Raw genomic sequence first — 22,603 nt, forward strand, 5'->3', positions numbered from 1 at the left:
ATACACATATGTATGTAATGTTGTCCACTAGTGGCTGGCCTGCAAAGAGTATAGAAAGTACACTACCACAATCAACTAAGGGAGGTTTTCCTTTATCTAAAGGGAGAAATGCCTGTGATTTTAAAATGGAGGGTGATCACTATCGTCCTGATTCCAGAGGGGTATGTAGATTATATTTATATTAATTGCGTCTTAAAAGCAGTAAAAATGCTGCTGGAAATGCATGCAGAGCTCAACCTTATGTTGTTTATTAAGCACTGCAGCACAGTTCACATGGCTGTACTTATTTAAAGATCGAAGCCTGATGTTTGATTATATACCTTTGTTTTAAGTGTTCACAAGATAGTTAATATTCACCATAAAATCCCTTTAAGGAATGGTTATCCTCTACATGGAATATATGTCTATTTATCCTTTTACCCTTCAAAAATTACCTGCTGCTAAAATGTCCCTGAAGAAATTTTCTTTCTTACCTTTAGTTTTCTTCTTGCATTGAATTTCTTCAAGCAATCTACAGTCTCCTGCCTATGCATCATAGAGGCCACAGTAGAACGTTGCTGAGGAAGAAGAAAAGAACAATATTCAATACACACAAATATATGAGTAATGTTGTATTTATTGGAGAACAAGCATATCATAACCTGCATGGGCCAAATTCTTAAGTCTTAAGCTCCTATCCTTCACTGGTATCTCCTCAAGCAAACCTCAATGCCCCAGTGAAGTCTCCAAGATTTTGCCTGGGTGCAGGGATCCATGCCAATGGAACCTGATGCAAAACTGGAGACTCAGTTTGTACTCAGTCCTTACCTATGAAAAACTCCAACTTAAATCAGTGGGGTTTACACCTGTGTAGAGACTGACTAAAAACAAACCATTTTGGCCATATAGAATTATAAAAATAAAAAATCAGTAATAGCATCCTGAATTGTGGTGTCCTGTAAAATTCTCTTTTAAAAAAAGAAATGGAATTTTATTTAACATTAGAAGTACTGTGTGATGCACAGGAACATGAAATGTGTAAAAAGGAAATATTCAACATCCTCCTTATTTCCCCTGAAACTCATTATCACTTGTATTGTTCTACGATAGAGAAGACAGTGCCGCCTACTAGAATGAGTACAGGGCTGGGCACCAGGAACACATCAAATCTGATTGTGGCTCTGTCAGTGACTTGCAGAGTATCCCCAGGCAAATCCCTATCTTATTGTTTCCGTGTTTCACCCTACCTTCACAATGGGGGCAGTATCATTTACCTATCTCCCAGTGTTTTGAGAATTAATTGCTCTGAAGATGCAAAGCACGATATAAGTGAGAATTTTTATTGATACAGTTCCATACTATATTCCCTGAGCATGCACATAATAATGATGTGTTAAGGGCCATGATCCTCCATTCTCCTCAGTGCAAGTGGATGTCTGTATCCACTCAGGAGCCCCAGTGAAGTCTCTGCTCTGCCTGGGCACAAGGGTCTGCCTGCACGGAGCAGTTTCTCAGGCTCGAGTCTCAGTTATTGCAATTATTTCTAGGTTCACAGAGTCTAGATAATTACAGTTTTATCTCCTCTATTTAACTACATTGCAATGAAACAGCTCTAAGGAAGGAAAAAATAAATCATTAACCTTCTGAATTTGAGCACTAGATTTCGGAGAATGCTATCAACTATTTCGCCTGTAAAATATTTTAGGTGTGCAAGTGGAAACTACTTACACATATCCATGGATGCTTCAGTGCCTCTGATGCTGTGATGCGTTTGGCAGGGTTGATGGTAAGCATTTTATTGATGAGGTCTTTGGCTTCAGGAGTCACTGTATCCCACTCTGGTGAGGGAAACTGAAGGAAAAATATATATGTAATTCTCTCTCTCTCTCTCTCTCTCTATATATATATACACACACACACACATACAACACACACACACAGTATGTCACATGACTGGATAGCAAAGCTTAAAATTTGAAGAGTAAAGAAGCCTGCTATAAAAAAAAAAAACAATTTCAAACAACTTTTTCTGTAAACATTATGTTTTTTCTTCTTTATTGTTTTGATGCCTCCTAACAGGCTTGTTGCTGATGTTAACTTATTTTGTAGTGGAACACTTACAGAAATGTGTACAACAACATGATGCAAACTGACACTTAGAGGATGAAATTACAAATTTAAGGGAAATAGAGTAGGCTAAGAAATTCAGATCAGCGAGTGTGCTTTTCTGTGTTTGTACACTGCCTAATACAGTACTGCAATAAAAATAATAAACAAAATTATCGTAGAGACTCATTTGTCTTCTTGAATGTTAAATAGTGTATATGACATCTTAATGTTTAGCCCCTGATTTAATCAGGTACTTAAGCCCATCCCTGATCAGCAAAATATTTAAGCATGTGCTGAAGTCCCATTGGAATGGGACTAAGTGTGTGCTCAAGTGCTTTCCTGAAACACAGCCATAAACAACTTGTGTTTTTCACTTTTTAAATTAATGAATTTAGAGCTTGTGGAAATTGAGCATGGGGCACGGGTCACTTGCAGGTTTAAACTCATATAAAGGTGGATTTTCTATAACTTGAAGTCTTTAAAACATGATTTGAGGACTTCAGTAACTCAACCAGAGGTTAGGAGTCTATTGCAGAAGTGGGTGGTTGAGGTTCTTTGGCCTGCAATGTGCAGGAGGTCAGACTAGATGATCATGATGGTCCCTTCCACCCTTAAAGTCTATGAATCTAATAGCCCCTCTAGTCACTGCTGATCCACAGAACAGGTATCAAAGGGGAGTGAGAGTGCTACCTTCTTCTGCAGGGATCACCTCTATGGAAGCACAGTCCAGTCTCTATACGTATTTAATCACTGCCTTCTCAGCTGTGACTGTAGTGCCAACTGGAATGGTATGTTCTGCAATATGGGCACTTGACCACCAAGAACAAGACTGAGACCATAAACTCATTTCCACTACAGAGCTTACATGAATGGCTTAAAAGATAGAAAGCTCTGTATGCCTTACAATTTTTTGAGTCACGCAGTCTTTAAATTGCTTAACAGTTGAGCAACAATAGACTTTATTTCACTGTGTCTAAAATAAATGTACTATAAAATCTATAACACTTCTGAACTACTAGTCTAATCCTTCCAGTGTTCACTGCTGGGCACTGAGAGTCAATGGGACTATTCCTACATAAGTGTTTGCAGAACTGCGCTCTATGACACTATCGTTATGCAGGCTACAATTTTATGAAAGATAATGCACAGGAAGAAGTCATTTAGGTCGGTAGCAGTGATACTCTGAAGAGTTTAAAGTTTTGTCAATTTAGAAATATTACTGAAGATCTGAACAAGGCAAAAGTAACCATCATTCATATAGGATTTTAGACTAATGTAACTACCAGACTCAGACTTTGAGCAGTAAAGGAATTTGATAAAAACATACTGTAGGAGGTACTCGTATTTGTAAGGCTCCTTTTGCACACATTTGTCCCAGCCAGACACACACATGCAAACGTGTAAGTGAATCAACTGAGATCACAACTGTGATACTCTGTAACTAATCTAACTGAAATGTAAAATCAGTAACAAGAAGCAGCTTAAAGAGAAACCTTGTGCTCTCTGAATACCACCCCTAAAAAGCAACAGTTGTAGGATTGTGGGCAAAGGCACACAGTAGTAGAAATATAGGTACTGTTTAAACAGGTAGATAGAAATATATTGAGTAATGGTATATATTATATAGTGTACAGGCCAAAGAGATGTTTACACATATAAAAAGAGCAGATCATAAAAATGCTGATAAAAACAGAAATATTTAGGAACTAATTCCTACTTAGTTTTCACTCCTTCTTAGTCTAGCAAAATCATATTGAAAGCTGTAATTAAAAACAATGATAAGAGTAGCTCATAATACATACGTCATAAGCACCAGCCTTGATCTGCTGATAGAGTCTGTGCTGGTCTTCATCCCAGAAAGGAGGGTATCCCACAAGGAGAATATAGAGAATGACACCTGCAGGAAGTCCAGAGTAGCACTAATTAAGCCATTCATGCAAACTAGCCCAGTGAACATGAACTGAATCATACCTCAAGGCTGCACAAAACAGGTACAAACAAATAAGGCAAATGACTTATTTGGTAGTACAGCTGAATAGAAATCCTCCAGATGTTGGAAAATAAACATCCTGACAATGCTCTGAGGCAGCTGTAGATTTCAGTTGATGACACCCTGGAACAAAGTATGGGGAGTGCAGGGGAAGACTATGTGCCAGGAAATGGTGCCTAGATACTATGGGGGGGCACATTGGAAATGTCTAGTTAGCTCTAGAGACAGACAGGGATATATCCTCTAGTCCTACTCGGAACAGTCTTAGACAACACAGAGATTAAAACTAGCCTGATAATGTAAGTGCTCTCATTAGTGGAGATGCACTGGTGGTAAAGATGATGGAAATTTTAAGAAAAGAGTCTACCGTAGACAAGCCTATCTGTCATTTATTCGGCCGTGGTTTAGTGATAACTACAAGACACAAGTGCATTCTCAGATATGGCCCAATCAGTCTGTCTATGCTACAAATAGTACCTGTTAAAGAACCAGGTTACAAAATGGTTGTCCCTTAACCTGGTTACAGATATGATTTTAGGGCAATTCAAAGGAGGCTAAGGCTACGGAGAGAGATTGGTGTTTAGCTTGGTAATGAAATATAATTAAGGCTCAGTCTTTAATACAAACTGGAACTGTGTTTGTAACGATGTTAAGGAAAAATTGTGCTGTTGCTAGTTCTATGACATGGTTACACCTGTAATGTAGACAGAGTCAAGAGTGCTCTGACAGCACATTTGCTTAACTGTAACATTCAAATAATAACTACTGTTCAAATAAACAACTACTGAAAAGGTAAATATGAGATGAAGAAACATTTAAAATTAACTCTGAAATACACTAAACAGAGGCTCTTAACTGACAGATCACAATGCAGTGGGCTAAATATAGTTCTTCAAAATTGTTTCTTACCACATGCCCACATGTCCACTGGCTTCCCATAGGGATCTTTTCGTAACACCTCTGGTGAAAGATATCCTGGTGTACCAGCAAAACCTGTCAGAAAGCATGATGAGAGAGTTAGCCAGTCAGTCATGAGGACAGTTGTGTTCTCCATAACTGTATATACAGTATAACAAAGGATTACTTAAATAACACCCTCTTCTACGGACTGTGTCTATAGTAGATATTTAGTTTTAAAATCTCCTACCTTTCGGACACCTGTAGCTCAGCTCATCAGGTAGCAGGTGACAATGGGAGTGTTGGTGTAGACAGGACACCACCATGTTCAGTGTAGAGGTATGGTAGTAAAAATAACATTGGCCCCCTGCCTACATCTGCAATCCCACAGTTGTTGCTACTGGTGGAGCTACATTGATGATAGAGCAAGAATAGGAGATTTCACAAAAAGATTCAGTGCACTCTCATGGTTTATGTACTACAGTATATCTATTGTAGGCCTCCAGCAATGACAAGCAAGTGCATTTATTTAGCGTCACAGAATCATAAAAGTTACAGAGGGGAAATATCTACTAGATCTTCCCGTCTGTCTCCCTGGAAATGCAGTATCTTTTCTATTTTATCCAGCCCAGCTCCTAAGTGACATAGTTAGCCCCTAAGTGCGTTACAGAGAGGGGGGGAAAAAGGTGTACCTACATGATCATATGAACATTTTTGCTGGTTGGTTGTTATTAGACTGATCAGAGATAGCATAAGATAGATCTAAACTATAGAAATTATGTCAGTAGAGCTCATTTAGGAATCACAAATCATCTCCTGTGGATCCTTTAATTTCAGCCATCTATCCATTCTGTGGATCATCAGACTGATATCCACACAGATTTGTTACAAATGTTATCACATATTTTATACTTCAGTGGTATTTCAAGTGCACTTATTGTCCAAACAGAATACAGTAAGAGTAAAGCTACAGTCTCATGTTCATATTTAAAAAGTGAAAATACTGCATGAATAAAATGCTGCTGGATCGCATGGAAAGTTTTATCAATATATAATCAATACCTAGGGCCAGAATTAGAAAACTAGTGTAGATCAGTGTATATTACAAAATGTTGTCCAAACCCCTTCTCCCAATGTGGGGATTCATCCCAGTCAATGCCAGGTTGTGGTACTACCACTGCCCTCCTTTGAAAAATGCGCTGAGGGGAGTAGAAGTTTTTGTTCCCACCAGAGCATCATAGTGGCGGTTGCTCACAGTAGAAATCAAATCAGGCTGTAGCCTCTTTCCAAACTCTGTTATTCATTTTTCAGACTGTGCTGGCCCTTTACAGGCCACCTCTGATATAAGTGACATTGTGGCAGTTTTCTACTACCACACCTGTGCTCCCCGGGGGATGTTCCAGGTAAAAGCTGGCCCAAACTCAGTAGTGAATCTGGCTCATGGAATTTACAAGTTCCTCCTCATTTTTTAAATACTAGACAATGTTGTTTTCCTTTTAGGAGAAACACAGAATGGAGGCATGGGAGACACCAAATATAATCTATTGCCCCCTTTTTCTTATAACATGCCAAGCATTATGGAAAAATGAAAGTTATAGAATGAAGGTAATAGATGAATAGAATGAATGAATTCTGGCACCCTGAGAGATGAATAATCTCAGACTTTTTCTAAAAACACAGTTTTAGTGGAATCTGTCCGGTTTGCCAATGGGCATGAAGTACTATTGGCTTATAAGGCTGCCTGAACGACCAGAATATTGATTTGGTGACTGTTACGTATTATGCAGACTTGGCTAGCATATTTTTATCTATCTATATATAATTGAAAAGATATGCAAGGGCCTACGAAGACCAGAAGACCATTTAACTGAATAGTGTCTATGTGCCTAAAGCCTCAGCTGGTAATCTTTCTAGCATCCCCCCCCCCCCAATTGTATCCCGCTCCTCAGCAGTGTCCTCTTTTGGGGAACCTGAAATATGGTAACCCTAAATTTAAGACAAGGTGCAACTAGGGCTCAATCCAGCTCCCAATGAGTTAACAGGATCTTTCCATGGACCTTAAGGTGGGGTAATGAGTCACCTGCTTCAGTGAGTCAGCAGAGCACACAAGATGGGTTTCCAGTAGATTAAACACCTGCTAACGGGGTGGAGTGTATTGGGAAAACGTTGCCAAGTTTTTTACAAACAGCTACACAGAAATGAAGCTTATTTGGTTAACAAATGTGCAAAACAGGAAAGTATCTTGTATTCTCCAAACAGGATATAATATATTCTGGACCATATTCTCTGCTGACATAAATCCACTGACTTTAGTGCAACTCTGCCAGGAGAGAATTTGTCTCTCACACAATTTTGCAGGACAGTATAATACACAGAAAAAGATCCTGATTGGTTCAGAGCTATAAGTAGTATTTGTGAATCACTAAGTGTTGGAAAATTCACCAGATAACAAAAGTTCCACTGGAAGGGGGGAGAGAGAGAAAGTTCAACATGCTATTACTATGCAGGGCATGCAAGTTCAAGTTCTTCATTGTAGGGCTAGCTATGGGTAGATCTACACTAAAACCAAAGGTGTGACTGTAGCTTAGATAGATGCACCTGTGCTAGCTTTAATCAACCTAACATGGCTAAAATGCAGTGAAACTACAGCAGCATAGGCTTCAACATGGGCTGTACAAGCCTGCCCAGAACCCTGGGTACATATTTGCATTGCTAGCCCACACTGAAACATGTGCTGCTGCCGCTTCACTGCTATTTTTAGTCATGTTTGCTAAAGTAAAGCTGGCATGGGTATGCTTACCTGAGCTGTAATCAATCCCCCCACTTTCGATTGCAGTGTAGACATACCCTATGAAGAATGGCACTTGACAGGCATGAGAAGGAGCTGCTTCTTGGTCCTGTTCTTCAGAGAACCATCCCAAAGGCTCATACATTATGTACAAATATTCAACACTGCATTTAATTAGGCATGATCCATGCATGTTCCTTGCAGATACCTGAACAAACCATCCTTGCATCATGGGCTTTGGACTTTTACCAGTATAAGTAGCAGACTAGGGCCTAACTCTGAGCTCATAGCAGGGTAAGTCAAAAGTTACTCCATGAAAGTCAATGGAAAATTAAGCCCAAATTATATACTATGCAAGGGCTTTGCGGCTGGAAAAAGTGGGGATTTAAAACATTATTAGAAAGGGATGGGGGAAGAAAATTAGGGCTCCAAAACAGGCACAGAACCCTTCGTCCCCAAATAGAAAAACAAATAAAAACTGCTTTGTTACAACATGCTACTTTCCTCATTCCACTGCTACCAGCTGAATCCATACCAAAGATATTTTGAAAACAAATCCATTCACACTCTCTTCCCTCTCCTTGTGATCTTCCCTACAATTCCCCCACACTTCCTTTAACAAAATGGGGAAGTTTTTAACTGTTGGGTGAAGGTCTGAATTGGTTCTTTTTGTGTTTCAGAACCACTTTGTCCTTCCCTAATTTCAACAGTATCACAGTGCTGTTTGATTAAAGAGTAATACTGGGCCTATCCTATTCTTACTGCTTTCGTAGCAGAGGTCTTGGTCACTTACCACTTTGGTTTCATTTTTAAATTACATAATGATGTTCATTTTTCATTAATCTACACAACAATGTATAGAATTTCTTACATTATACCCTTCTTAAAGTTTTATGTGGCAGCCCCTGCTGAATTACTTGTAGCCCAGAACATTTACTTTAAATGCATCACAGCTCCATAGGATCAAATGCAGGATATTTTTACATAGACCCACAGGAACTGCAAAATCCTGGGCACTCTTCTGAATTCACCCTATACTTTGAAATACCATTTTAAAAAATCTCAGGATTAAAGCTCACCCCAATTACTTTTTCCTGATTTGCCAGCTGTTTTCTCCATTAATACACACCAACTTCATTCTGTATTATTTTTGACCAAGTCCTGTTGTGCTGGCTTTTTCAGTTATATGGTGATATTTAGGTCTCCAATGCAACTCTGGATTATAGAAATCCACTATAAAACAGAGCAGGATTTAAAACACTGGACTAGTTAATAAGGATGCTGTTATGCGCAAATGTGTACATATGTACCCAATTTTCAGACACTCAGCATGGCTAACCTGCTGCTTTTGTTCTGTTATTCTTATGCTTTGACAGCAAACTCTGGGTTTTTTATTTCATTTTTAAACATAGTTTTCCAGCTACTGTACATGTGAATGGGTATCTGCTACAACCATTTTGTGCTATATTGTTCCTTTGGGGTCCCAATTATTTTTGCCTTATGCTTGACATCTGTTGAATTACATACACCTCATTCATACATACCTTAGTATTTTTTTTAAAAACAGAGAATAAACTCTTTTTCTCACTTTTATTTATTTTGACCTTCAGATAATGACAATAATGAATTTGCAATCTGCACATGTTTTCTATGTTAAATCAGGCCTGGATGAACTGATTGATTAGTTATCTGGGGGCTGTATTATCTTTTCTGAAGTGCGAAGGGGAAAATGTGTGTTCCCCACCCCTAGCAATCCTATTCCCCCCCCCCCCACACACACACTTTGGGTCTACTTACTACCCTTACCATGCACCTCAGAATGTGCGTAAAGAGCTCTGCCTGACCCCTTCTTGCATCTAGAGGGTACAATCTGACAGTGTATATCTTCCTTCTCAAGGGAGTGGGGTGGGGGGAAGGGTTTAGGAGATGACGAAGGAAGAAATTTCTCTTTTTGAAGTCATAATGGATGCATTTGACTTCACCCTTCAATATATCTTTGTGTCTCTTACTGAAAGTCAATGGGACTTCGGCTTCTTAGTCCCTAAGTGACATCTGCAAATGGGACTTAGGCTCCTATATCACATTTAAAAATTTTTACCTACTGAGTTTTTAGCAAGACGCTGAGCTCCCCAGACTCTGCTGAGGTAATAAGAATTCAGGATGCTCAACACTGTGCAGAAAAAAGCCCAAAGCGAAGTAAGATGTAGAAACTGAATTTCAGTACAAACCAAATAGCCAACCACTACATATTCAACTCTACTATGTATGATTGTCCATTATTATTATTAGGGTGGGAACAGGAAGGGTTGGGAGGATGGGCAGAAATGTGAGATCAAACAATAAACAAAAAATAAAAGAAGGCTCGCTTACCAAACCAAGCCTGTTGTTCGCCTTGAACTTCTATAGCCAATCCGAAGTCTGCCAATTTTACAGCTGCTCCCTTGGATTTGCTAGCTAAAAGTAAGTTCTCAGGCTTTATTCACAAAGAGAGAGAGAGAGAGAGAGCAAAGGGGGTGGGGGAGAGAAGGGAAATGAGATGAGAACACATTGTAATTAACTTTTTTCAACATTTACATTTTCCAGTACAGCATTCAATGATAGGCAATACTGAAAAGTACAAAACTATCTTATAGAATGAAGAAAAAAAACATGCATTTTCCCCTGAATATTACAGAAACCTATGCATTTCCTTCCTGCTTCTAAAGGACCCCCTGGCCTGCAAATGGCCTTCCCAATCCTGCATGACAGCCAGGCTAAAGGAGATGTGTAGACCCACTGAAGAGATTATGGGTACCTGTGTGATCAAATAAGTGTTTGGCACCTGCCTTTGTGACACAAAGCTGGCAATCACAATTTACCTACAAAAATGCTGCAGGAAAAGATATAGATTGGGTCTGATCTGCATGCAGAATTTTTGCAGGGTCAGTATATATCTACAGCAACATTATAAATGTGCTTTGCATCAGATAGTAATAACAGTAAGAGTCATGATTTTATATACATATTTAGAGAATGGATATTAAATAGACTATATAGTGCAATCTTTTCAGCATGAGGACTGTACCCTCTCTGTTTGCACAGTACCTCACACAGGGTCTGTGTTACCAGAAATAGCAACAGCAAGGACAGTAATAATCGCTACTGTTATTGTTGTTGCTATTTGTCATCACTTTCAATTACAAGTTAGAGTCTAGGCAACAGCAAGAAATGACTATTTTTAACCAAATAAATGTTTTTGAACAATTGTTGTACTCTGAATCTGAGAGTCTTTCTTTTTGTATAGGTATATCTACTACTATTGGCAATTATCATTAACTTAGATAGAACACTATTAATGACTGATTATGAGTTTCAGAAAAAACGGGAAAAAATTCTGCACTGCTTAAAGTATTTTGATTAGGTATTTTGTAAGTAAGGTACTTGGCTTTGTTTCTAATGTGAATTCAAATGCAACATTAACTTTACATATTTAAAATAGAAGCTAAGGAAATGCAAAAGTTAGCATTCCAAATAGTGTTTAGTTTAAAATATGTCTGTGTATGCTGTTAAATACACCCCTTAGAATATATAGGACATCAATCTTTGCAAAGATAAGGCTGCTAGAGCAAAGTTAACTTTTTTTAGAATTTGCAGAATATTGTAGAATTCAGAAAAAATATAGCTGAGACACTATATGTAGGACCCAATATTCTTCCCCTGGCATTCCCCCCCCCAATATTAAAACATTTTCTTTAAAAAAAGAGGACATGCCTTATGTTTACTTTAGTTACAATCTCCCTCCTGCAAATTTATCTCACTAATTACCTGAAGCATCTCTTGTGCAGGGATGTTAAAAATAGTGCATCAAATCATTACATCTTGTCTTAAAGTGAGGCCCCAATGCTGCCAAGTCTTCACTGCAAGCTTTATTTTAAAGCATGTGAGCAACTTCATCGGTTTCAGTGGGACTATACACATGCTTAGAGTTAATAAATGTTTGCAAGATCAGGGTCTAAGGCAGTAAGCCTTTTGGGGTAGAGGCTGTCTTTTAGTATACAGGTCTGTCACATCTTACGCGCATTTAACATGCGCGATTTCAGCTTTACGCGTCGGCAAAAAAAGAAAAAAAAAGGGAAAAATAACAATTTTAATATTGTACCTGTAGTGCAGGCGATTTTGCCCGCCATTCAACTCAATGTAATTTTGACTATATGCGGTTTTCGCTTTACGCGCTAACTGCGGAACGGAATCCCCGCGTAAGATGAGACTCGCCTGTATGTCTGTACAGTGCCGAGCACAAAAGGACCCTAATGTGGATAGGACCTTTAGGCACTGCAGTGATGATGATAATGACGATAAATAATAATGGTTTCTTACTAGCTTCTTCTAAAATCTTGTTCAGAAGTTTATTTTTTCCTTGTCACACAAAACTTTTATTAATCAAAAACCTAGCAAAGAATTAACTATTAATTAAATGCTATTTACATCAACAGGTTTTTCTTTTTATTTTTTCCTTGCTATTTTTGGGGTAGCTGTATCTAAAAAGGTTTAATCAAAAGTATTAAGTATTTTTTCACCTTCACTGAATTTAAAAATGGCTGAATGAAACTTCCTTGACTTCTCATCTTCTTTCTATCCCCCCAAAAAATCAACTTTGGGTTGAGACCAAACATGGAAATTCAGTCCTAAAGGAATTAGTCATTTTTAAGCTATTACTAAGCATTTAAAACAAGGGGTTGGAATTACATGAAAACTGGTCTAGTAATAATGAAAACTATAATATAACTGTAGTTCTTCAGCAGGGTTGTCCCCCACCCATTTGTTTTGGAAACACTTCCAAAGGAGATATGAGAAAATCATTTAATCGTTCACCTCACATATGCTAGATCTTCCAAATTATTATGTTAAAAAACATGACATACACACACAGTCAATACATAATTGGTGACATTTATTTAGAATAAAGATTAAAGTTTCCCAGAATAAAATGTAATCTATTTTTCACTTGAATTATTTCCATCTATTTAAAACACAGTTCCCCCAATATTTAAAAAATAATTTAAAATGTTTCTTTAACTTTGACATATTTTATAAATATTAATATAAACAATGTCACCCTGTCTGTCATTTCCTCATACCTATTTCTATGTATAGATAACATTCTTACAGGTTTTCAATCAGACAGAGAGAAATTTGCAGTAATTACTTCCTGGAAAGCATTGCTTATGTAAACCACTTAAAGCAATGGATGGTCCTATTTGTTTGTGATCTTCAACAATCCAACACAGTGAAATTTCATACATTAACAGTTGACACACACAAGTCCTAATTCGTCACGCACATACCCTATTTTGAATGGGATCACATTGTGAAATGGTATCAGTCTCCCCCCCACCTTTAATACAATTAGAAATCTGTAATCTTCTTATTAAATGGGATTAAAGTACTGTAAGCAAATACCATTGTCATAAGATAATAAGTACATTTCAATAAAAAAAGAAGAAGCACATTTACTCCTATGATAAGATCAACAGCCTTCCAGGCAGTAATAGTGTGGTACTATGCCCTTAAAGAACATGCAGCTGCTAGTTCAGGATAACAAGAAACACACTAGATATTTATCATGCATGAACTTCAAATGACTAAAGTGTATGTGCATAACTGGAGAGGAACTGGGATATTTTACAGCATAATCTTGTGTATCATCCATGAAACTAACAAATCAGTCTGCATCAAAAAGTTGCACTCTGCACTAAAAGTTTGGCTGCAGTCATGCATGTAGAAAAGCAGCGATGATTTTAAAAGTTACTTGTAACTAAATTAACACAGAGCTGAGTTTATGGATTGTGTGTGGAAACGTCTTTATTCAGAAAGGTTTTGTGTGGGTTTTAATATATCTGGAGCCTGATCTCGATTATTTTTTTCACAAGGGGAGTCTGTGGGGATTGTTAACCATCTTAGATTCTCAAGAGAAACATTGCTGCTGATTGCCAGAGCCAATGTAACTTAGATCTTGAAATTTCTACATGCAAGAGTTTTGTGAACTATGTGAAAGAAGGCAGCCACTAGTAAGTGTTTCTACAAGCAATTTTAAAAATCCTATGAGATAGTTTTTTCTGGATTGGGTTCTAGACCCATTCCAATACACCAAGGTTCCCAAACAGTGTTCCATGGAGCACTTCCTGGTGGTCATATGGTGCCAGATCACATCTTCATTTCTAGCTGCTCAATTGCATTAAAAAAGAGCTAGAAATAGATGTATACTTCCCTAAAATGAAGCCAGATTATCCCTCTCACACCAAATGGGAAAGGACATTTTGCAAGCATGCTGTCAGGATACGGACAGGGTTTGAGGAAAAGCTACCTCTAAACCCTCACAAGGCCAAGACCATTCCCCCAGATGCCTGGCCTCTTGCCGCTCCAGTTCTAAGTAGCTTCTCCAGGTCTTCTTGCTGGAGTTTCGCCAGATCCTTGTGTGGAGAGAGTTGTGGAAAACTGAACATGGCCCTGGAATGTATTCCCTTCTCTGTGTCACTTCCATGTGGGCCGAAGGGGGCTGATTTTCAATTTCCTTGAGTTTTCATCTTGAAAATGAAATTATTTCAAAATTAAGCACTGAAGTGTGATAGGAACAAAGTCTCTCTACTGCTTCCAATTCAGTTAGGATTTGCCAAAATAAAAAAATCCACAAGTGAGCTGGGGTGGAGAGAGCGTAGTTGGATTACATAAGGGATCATTCTTTTTTCATGCATCTCAGAAGAAAATGTCACTTTATATGAACCTATGAATGGTACATCAAACCATTCCTTATCCTCTCAGTGTATATAGCTACACTCCAGTTTCTTTAGCAGTGGATTGTACAGTATATACAGTGGGAACAGGCATCTTTAAAGCATATGGTCAAATTTCATATCCTTTCATTTAAAGCTGGTGCTGACTGAGACGTGTTTTACAGCTGCTGAGAAGGATTTGTAGACTGGACAGAGATTTGGCATTGTAATGTTCTCCAAAATATGAAATATGGGAGTTCCATAAGAGCAAAATGGGGGATGCTGTCTGTGCTTTTGGAATCCACCACATCCTCTAGGTTTTCTAATTCCTGTTTTCCTGCATTACAACCCCTTAGATTTATCTAGAGTAACAGTAAGGAAATCTATAAATAAAGTAACTACACAGTTCTTTCCTAGGGGGTGAGAGATGAGGAGAGGGAAGACAACATTCTGATCCTGGCTCTATCACTGGTGATGGGAAACCCCAATCTGGAAAGGAAATTCCACCTCCCTATAATAAAATTCCCTGACCAAAGAGAAAGGGAATTGGCAGTATGGGGAAAACAGAGACAGAGAGTGAGTGTGCTCAAAGGAAGGATGGGGTGAGACCTACAACTGCCTTGCCTATAAAGATGCCACCTTTTTATTTCCTTTTTAAGGGGAACCTGTTATTCAGATAGTTTCCATTAGCCTTCTATATAAACAGACTAACTGCATCTAGGATCTTGGAGACTGAATGCTGTCTGAGTTTAGTTTTTCTCTTCTTTTGTATGAAGAATGAGAAGTCAGCACCTGTGTTTTTACAGACTATCTAGCTTGTCTCTATGAGTATGTCTACATTGCAATTAGACACTCACGGCTGGCCTGTGCGAACTGACTCAGGCTCGCAGGGCTTGGGCTGCATGGCTGTTTAATTACAGTGTAGACATTTTGGCTTGGGCTATAGCCTGAGCTCTGGGACCATCCCATCTTGCAGGGTCCTAGAACCTGGGCTCCAGCCGAGTGTCTACACTGCAATAAATAGCCCCTTAGCCCAAGCTTTGTGAATCTGAATCAACTGGCATAAGTCAGCCATGGGTTTTTAATTGCAGTGTAGAAATACCCTATGAGCCATCCAGGAGCAGAAAGGGAGAGATCACTTCAACCTCTTTAGCTCCATCTCCAACTTGCATCAGATGCGAGAGGAATTTGATGTAGCATTTATCTCCAGTCATTTGGAAATCTATGTAGTTAAGGCGGGGTGATATTCCTCTTGGCAAAGGGAACTTCTTTCCCAAAATTCTATTCTAAATACTAACACCACTCTGCGAAGAACTCTAACCTTCATGAACTTTCTGGTCAGAAAAGTGTAGCAATTCCAGCTTTAAACAAAGGTGGCTCTAGCACAGTCGTTAGCCACAACAGGAAGTAGAATAGGGCAGGCCTCAGTAGCAGCGATCTCAGGATGGCCATTTACTACTAGGACATGGGGCCTGCATGTATTAATATGCTTCTCAGGGAGCTCTTTCTAAAAATGGTTTGAAAGTCATATTCATGTTAGCTCTGCTGCTCCCCCCCCACCCACCCACCCCAGACAGCTCTGGGATGACAGAGTGACATACTGTTTATGTAATTACATTATGTGCTCAAATACTTGAAAAATAACTCCTTTTTCCCTTTGTTCTCTGTTACTAACAGATGTATAGATAATGACAATTCCTGAGTAGGTTGAGAGGATTTTAGAAGTTCACTCCTATTTTTGCCACTGAGGAGGGAAAGGAAAATATTTACAGTTTCACTGGACAAGTTTGGTAACTGTAATTGTTTTTTAAATTGAAATTCTATTAAACAGAAACAATTTGTTCAATTAGGTTAGCTATTCCAGTTCGGTAAAGTTTACAAGCAAGTTTATGCAAAAAGACATGCTCATCTCTTCTGCCTTTACATGCACATCTGCAGCTGAACAGTAAGTAGGAGCTGTGTGGTGTGAGATCTGCTCCAACAGTATTACTCACCTTCAAGTCCCGATGGACTACTCCCATCTGATGACAGTGTAGCACAGCCTCCAGGATCTGCTGAATGCAATGACTGCATGCAAACACCAGGGGGCGTGTGTTAGTTCCAAGCTTACACTCACTGTCTGTATACCCTCAGCGAGACTGGGTTAAAGTGCAAAACTAGCAAACAACTGAAGATGTTTTACACAACCTTCAGAAATGTACACACATCACTCACACAGAGCAGCTACTATCTCAGAAATACCATGCCATGTGAAGGCTTTACCTTATTTTAACCCATTTTGATCTGTACAGGGAGTTTGGAAGAAGGAAGGCCAACGTGGATTTAATGTAGAAGTCCTGTTAACAGGGATGTGCTATTTTGGAGATTACTGTATTTTAAAAATGCAACAAGTATTGATACTGAAAATGTGTTGATAACATCATTTTTTAAAAAGTTATGCTAAATATTTAGTGGCATTTGTTTCTTTTCCTCCCTTTCTTCCTGAGAGCTCTCTGTTGCATTAGAAATCATCGCAGCCATTAAGGTAAAATTACTACAAGTAATATATTTTAGATAAATTATTAACTTCTCATGCTTTAATTTAGTTGGAAATCATCATCTCCTGCCTGAGAGTTCATCATACTCTAATGGAGCAATGTGTGACCAGTTGTTCTGCTACTGCAACCCATGGTCTCAGAACAGAAGTGGTGTTTAAATCTGCAGGCTGACATACATCACAGCCAAAGTGCAACTCCAGATACATTCAGAATGATTAATGAAATCCCTTCCAAAATATATGTATCATACCAATCACGTTCAGCTAGGTGGGATGAATCCAATACCTTGGAAGGGTACAGGTTTCAATCTTAAAGCAACTACTTCCCCTTTTGCCATGATGTATGTTAGGCCTGTAGACTTGCAAACTGGAAAGAGGCGTCATGCATTATTTATTCTTTTAATCATTTTGAGGGTGAGGAGGATAAGCAAGGGAACATCTCAGCCAACCCACCCTCTACCCTTTCAAAGTAAAAAAAAAATCTTATCCAATTTATGGGCACCAGATACTGACCTTCAGGTCTCTGTGAACTATGCCATTTAGGTGACAATGATTAACACTTTCTAGAATCTGCTGTATACAATGACTGCAAAGATACAAGGGCAGAATGGAAGGGAGAACATTTTAAAGGCACATAATCACATCAAATACAAAATAAAATAAAATTTAAAAAAAATATAAGGAACAAAAACAGATTTACATTTCCTGACAAATCTTAACTGCACATGGAACTGGAACAAAACAATGCTGAATATAAAAATATTTCCAGATCTAAACCAAACAAAAACAAAATATAAAACAAACAAAAAAGACACTTAACATCTAAAGTGTGATATCATCAGACAGAACAATTTGTGTGGTGTTTTCATTCAGCAGCATGGAGATTTTTGAAGAACATATCAAATCTTAAAAAAATAAAATAAAATAAAATAAAATAAAATAAAAATATGGGAGGGCAGTGAAATCCTTAAGTGGTTTCTGATGTACCTTCTGAGAAAGTTTATAGTCTGACATCAATATTAACACACAAGTGTTGAAATAAGGAAATGAACAAAAATGAGAAGAAACAAGAGTAAAGATTAAAAAATAAACAAGAAAAAACAAAACATTTATCATTTTGAATATAATGGTTTCTTGTAGAAAGTATTAATGGGAAAATATATGTAAATAATTCAATAAGGAGGTATACATTTTCATTTAAAACAGCAGTGACAACAATAATTTGGTTAGTAGCCACATGTAAAATGGAAATCAGCATTAAAGGCCCTGAACTAAAATTTTCAAACATGGGTATATGAATATAGGTTCCTAAATGCATAAGTGTACAACTAAATGCTGAGAACCCATAGTTCTCATTGAAATAATTACCATTGAAAAATCAGGCCACTTTTATTTAGGTGCTTAAAACATGGAATTAGCAGCATGGTTTTATACATGCAATTTGAAATTTTTGGTCAATCTATAGTGCCAAAAAATCACAGCTGAAAACTTTGGTTTTCTACAGCAATGGAATGATTTTCAGACATTTTTAGCACTGTTACGGCCAATGAGAAGGGCTCATTTTTACTTCTCATTGGGTCGGAAATCTGGGACTATATGTACTGTACTTGTCAAAGGGCCATGGATTTGATGCTGATCATATTAAATGTTTTTGCCATGAAATTCAGTAGGTAGGGACAGTCATAAATCAGTAAGTAGAGCCCAGTTCTGAAAACCCTTTCTTAGATGAGTAGTCGCTAACTCATTTAAGTAGTCCTATTGACATTAAGCAAACTGCTTGCATGAATAAGGACTACTTAGGTAAGGGTTTGCAGGAACAAGACCTATTTTTATTATAGATCATGCATCTATAAAGCTCATTAGCTATTTCTAAGGACACACACAAACACATACATAGATGCATAACAACCCTAAACACTCCACTTGTTTAATACAGAATATATTGGTATGCACCCCTTTGCATCATATAATAATAACTTTTAAAACAGAATAATCACCTCCGGTTTTCTTTTCTTTAAAAACAAAGTATAACCACTTTCTGGCATTTGGCATCAGCATTAGAAAATGTGACTGTTTCCATAGAACTAAAAAAATTAGGGTATGCAAAAATTATTCAGTCAGCCCTCTACAACTGCTAATCCAGTTTTCTCCTCTGCAGCATGTTTTATCCAGCTTAGTTTTAAATGTCCTGAGGATCAGGTTTCCACCACTTCCCTTAGGAGATTATTTTTCAATCTAATCAATTTCAGTGTCAGGAGGTTTCCTAACGTCCAGTCCAGATTTTCCTTTGTTCACCATCATCCCATTACTACTTGTTATACACAGTTGGGACACTGCTAACGTTTTCTCTCTGTCTGCTAAATGAAATTTAAAGGACAGAATATTTGTGCTGTTATTTAAAACACTCCCAAAAATGTGTTTTACATAAAGTGACTGTGGTCTAAAAGAACAACCCTTACCATTGTAAAGGACTGACTGAATGTTATATTACTACATGGCATCTCTATATGATTTGGGTATTATAAATATATAGAGGCAAAATATCTAGTTAAATTTATTTTAAAAGGAATTTTCCCACAGAAGTTAGCAATAGAACAAATATGAAGAGGTTCATTAGGGAACCTAATAGACCAGAGTGTTCGCAGATTTGAGCACTGACTGAGAGACACACAGTAGCTATTACTGTTCGTTAATGAAAGAAATGCATCTCAAAGGAAGGAAAAGTTTTTTGGATTCAGAACACTAGTAATACTAAATATGTATAGATTTTCAAAATTGGTGTGTATGTCACATTAAAGTATTATTTCCATTCTACAGATGGGAAAATTGAGGCAGAAAGTGTCTTTACTAAGACCCAGTGGGTGTCAGAATCAGGTTATAATACCAAGGGTGAAATCATGGTTCCATTGAAGGCAATGGGAAATTTACCCAAACTGAGCTCAAGCCACTAGACCATGTCTATCTTCCAAATCTAAGGGTACGTCTATACCCAGCCGCTAGTTCAGCGGCTGGCAATCGAACTTCTGGGTTCGACTTATCGCGTCTTGTCTGGACGCGATAAGTCGAACCCGGAAGTGCTCGCCGTCGATTGTGGTACTCCAGCTCGGCGAGAGGAGTACCGCGGAGTCGACGGGGGAGCCTGCCTGCCGCGTGTGGACCGAGGTAAGTTCGAACTAAGGTACTTCGAACTTCAGCTACGTTATTCACGTAGCTGAAGTTGCGTACCTTAGTTCGATTTGGGGGTTTAGTGTAGACCAAGCCTAACAAAGCCTCGATGGGAACTATAGATGAAGGTTGAATTGCTCTGTTCTAACTGATGCCAAACACCATAAGTAAACACCAAAATAAGTAAATATGCTAGCATAATTAAAGACAATTGTTAAAATCTAGCAATAAACAACATTCTAGAAATCAAGCACTTACCTGGCATCTGCTTCACTGTAATATTCCCTTGCAACTATATCTTCAAACAGTTCACCTCCAGTGACTCTGTGAAAACAAATGATTCATTAGGGCCAGAAGCAATGTGGCAAAAAAGTATCTTAAATTACTGTTATGGATATAGCCATTATCCATTTTTTGTGTGGAACAGGCTGTCATCCTTATTACAATGCCAGACTTTCCCAGCTAAGTTCACAGCTGGTATAAAGCACGTGCAACCCTGTTTATTTCATGGAGCTGCAACTGCTTACATCGGGGTGAATTTGATCTATGACTCATGCCGTGCCGGAAAAAAAACACAAACTATGAACATATACAGACTGCAATAATGTTTGTGTATTTATCTTGTGGTAGAAACTGACACAGGATAAATATACAAAATTTAACTAATACAAAGTATATATAAGCGCAAATAAGATCATCTTAATTTTGTCATAGAGTTCTTTTTTTTTTTTAAAGTTCAAATCCAGCCATTCACCAAAAACCCACTAGAGTAAGGACATGTAAGTTCATCCAAAATACACATGAACAATGATGTCAAGTATGTTCTAGGAAAAAGAGCCAGCTTATTAAATCAGGGTATGCACCAACATGTACATGAACAAACATCCCCAATATACTTTAATGGCCACCAGTTCAACAGAACACTTACGAGAGTGTTTAACGTTAAGCACATGAATAGTTCTATTAGAGTCATGGTGTTTAAAGTTAAACATGCAGTTAAATGCCCTCCAGAATCAGAGCCTTAATTATCAGAAGACTTTACTCACTTCTCACTAAGCCATAGTAACTAATTTGGCAGGCCCTCTCAGTCTTGGTGAGTTCTGACCCAGTCACCACACTTGAGAGAAGTTTTGTTCTCCCTCCAGTTGCAGTCCTGAATGAAACAGAAGTCCAAAGATATGCTGCCTTCCCCACTGCATCCTTAAAAGGTCCCTTGCTACCACAAACAGATATCCTGAATTTACTGTTATTCTGTTATAAATACACTACTGTAATCCAAAGGAGGATTTAAAATAAATTTTACAAGAAGTCTACTTACTTTTACTTGCTTCTGCCCTTTCCCCCATAAAATCCCACCTCAGTTTGCATATCTGTATAAAACCTAAAAGGACTCCTTGCAAGAAGTCTGAGTTATATGTATGCCTTTCTGTTGGATTTTTGAAAAGTCTTGTCTCCAGTGATCTATGCATATAAGCTGATTCCAGGATGTCAAGTCTCCAAAGAGGTCATATTTCATCATAGTATATGAATCACATGAAGCCTTTTATAGCACACTGTGTTAGTAAATGGTCAAACTAGAAATTTTAGCTCTGGGCTTGTCTCCATGTTGCGTTAGACCGCACTAGAGGGATGTAAACTCCAGTGCACTACCTGACCTCGATGGACCCTGCTGGTGCACACTAAAAGTTCCCCTACTGAACATTAATGTAGTCCTGTGTACTACATTAATGCACATTAGGGAACTTTTAGTGTGCACCAGCAGTGTCCACACAGGCCAGTTAGTGTGCAACAAGCCAGCGCCCACTAGAATTTATACACCTCTTGTGCAGACTAGCACATTGTGTAAACAAGCCCTCTTAAGTAGTAGAAGAATATAAGGAACTTGTAGTAAATTGCTTGAAAATCCATCATTTTAAGCACAATGAACTGCATTTTTTATTTGCAGAACCTAATTGTATTTTATGTGAAAAAGTAAACAGGTAGTGGGAGCTGAATTCGACAAAACTGCATTATTTATTTCCCTATTGCTGTAGTAGTTACTTGTGGCTAAACAGCTATAGGCTGAATATTAGTTATTCAGTACAAAAAAGCAATTAGCTGAGACACAGGAATGAACTGCTCAGCAAGGAGTAAAGCCCCCCTTTGTAGGAGCAGGTTGTTGCAAATTGTATTTTTATTTTCCTGTGTCCATTTGCTGGTTGGAATAAATCCCCCATATTCTAGGCTAACATATTAGGGACTCTGGAGAGCAATCTACTTCATATAACAGAACGTTATTTCATAGCACAGTCTGTAGCAAAAACTGTAGGAGTTATATTGCATTCACAGACAGGTTGCCTAATTGTCATTTCTTTTCGTCTTCTTCCCTCCAGGTGTTTGAGTTGGTTGTT

At 38.1% G+C, this 22,603-nt stretch overlaps 1 protein-coding gene across 29 annotated transcripts in view; it reads right to left on the bottom strand.

Annotated features, from left to right (window-relative positions):
- Positions 1-22,603, bottom strand: part of CAMK2D (calcium/calmodulin dependent protein kinase II delta) — a 274,191-nt gene that overhangs the window by 73,585 nt on the left and 178,003 nt on the right. For 15 of the 29 annotated variants that reach the window (XM_065596261.1, XM_042842353.2, XM_042842363.2 and 12 more), the window contains exons 5-11: positions 20,472-20,537; positions 17,562-17,634; positions 10,134-10,236; positions 4,988-5,071; positions 3,891-3,985; positions 1,708-1,830; positions 474-557 (exon numbers count right to left, since the gene is read on the bottom strand). In XM_065596261.1, coding sequence (XP_065452333.1) covers positions 474-557; positions 1,708-1,830; positions 3,891-3,985; positions 4,988-5,071; positions 10,134-10,236; positions 17,562-17,634; positions 20,472-20,537 — 628 coding nt within the window. Of the gene's footprint in view, positions 1-473; positions 558-1,707; positions 1,831-3,890; positions 3,986-4,987; positions 5,072-10,133; positions 10,237-14,106; positions 14,327-16,506; positions 16,580-17,561; positions 17,635-20,471; positions 20,538-22,603 lie in introns of all 29 variants that reach the window. The other 14 variants (XM_005290327.5, XM_065596268.1, XM_042842359.2 and 11 more) reach the window with 3 other exon arrangements.

This window comes from Chrysemys picta, chromosome 5 (assembly GCF_011386835.1).
Source record: "Chrysemys picta bellii isolate R12L10 chromosome 5, ASM1138683v2, whole genome shotgun sequence".
NCBI lineage: Eukaryota > Metazoa > Chordata > Testudines > Emydidae > Chrysemys > Chrysemys picta.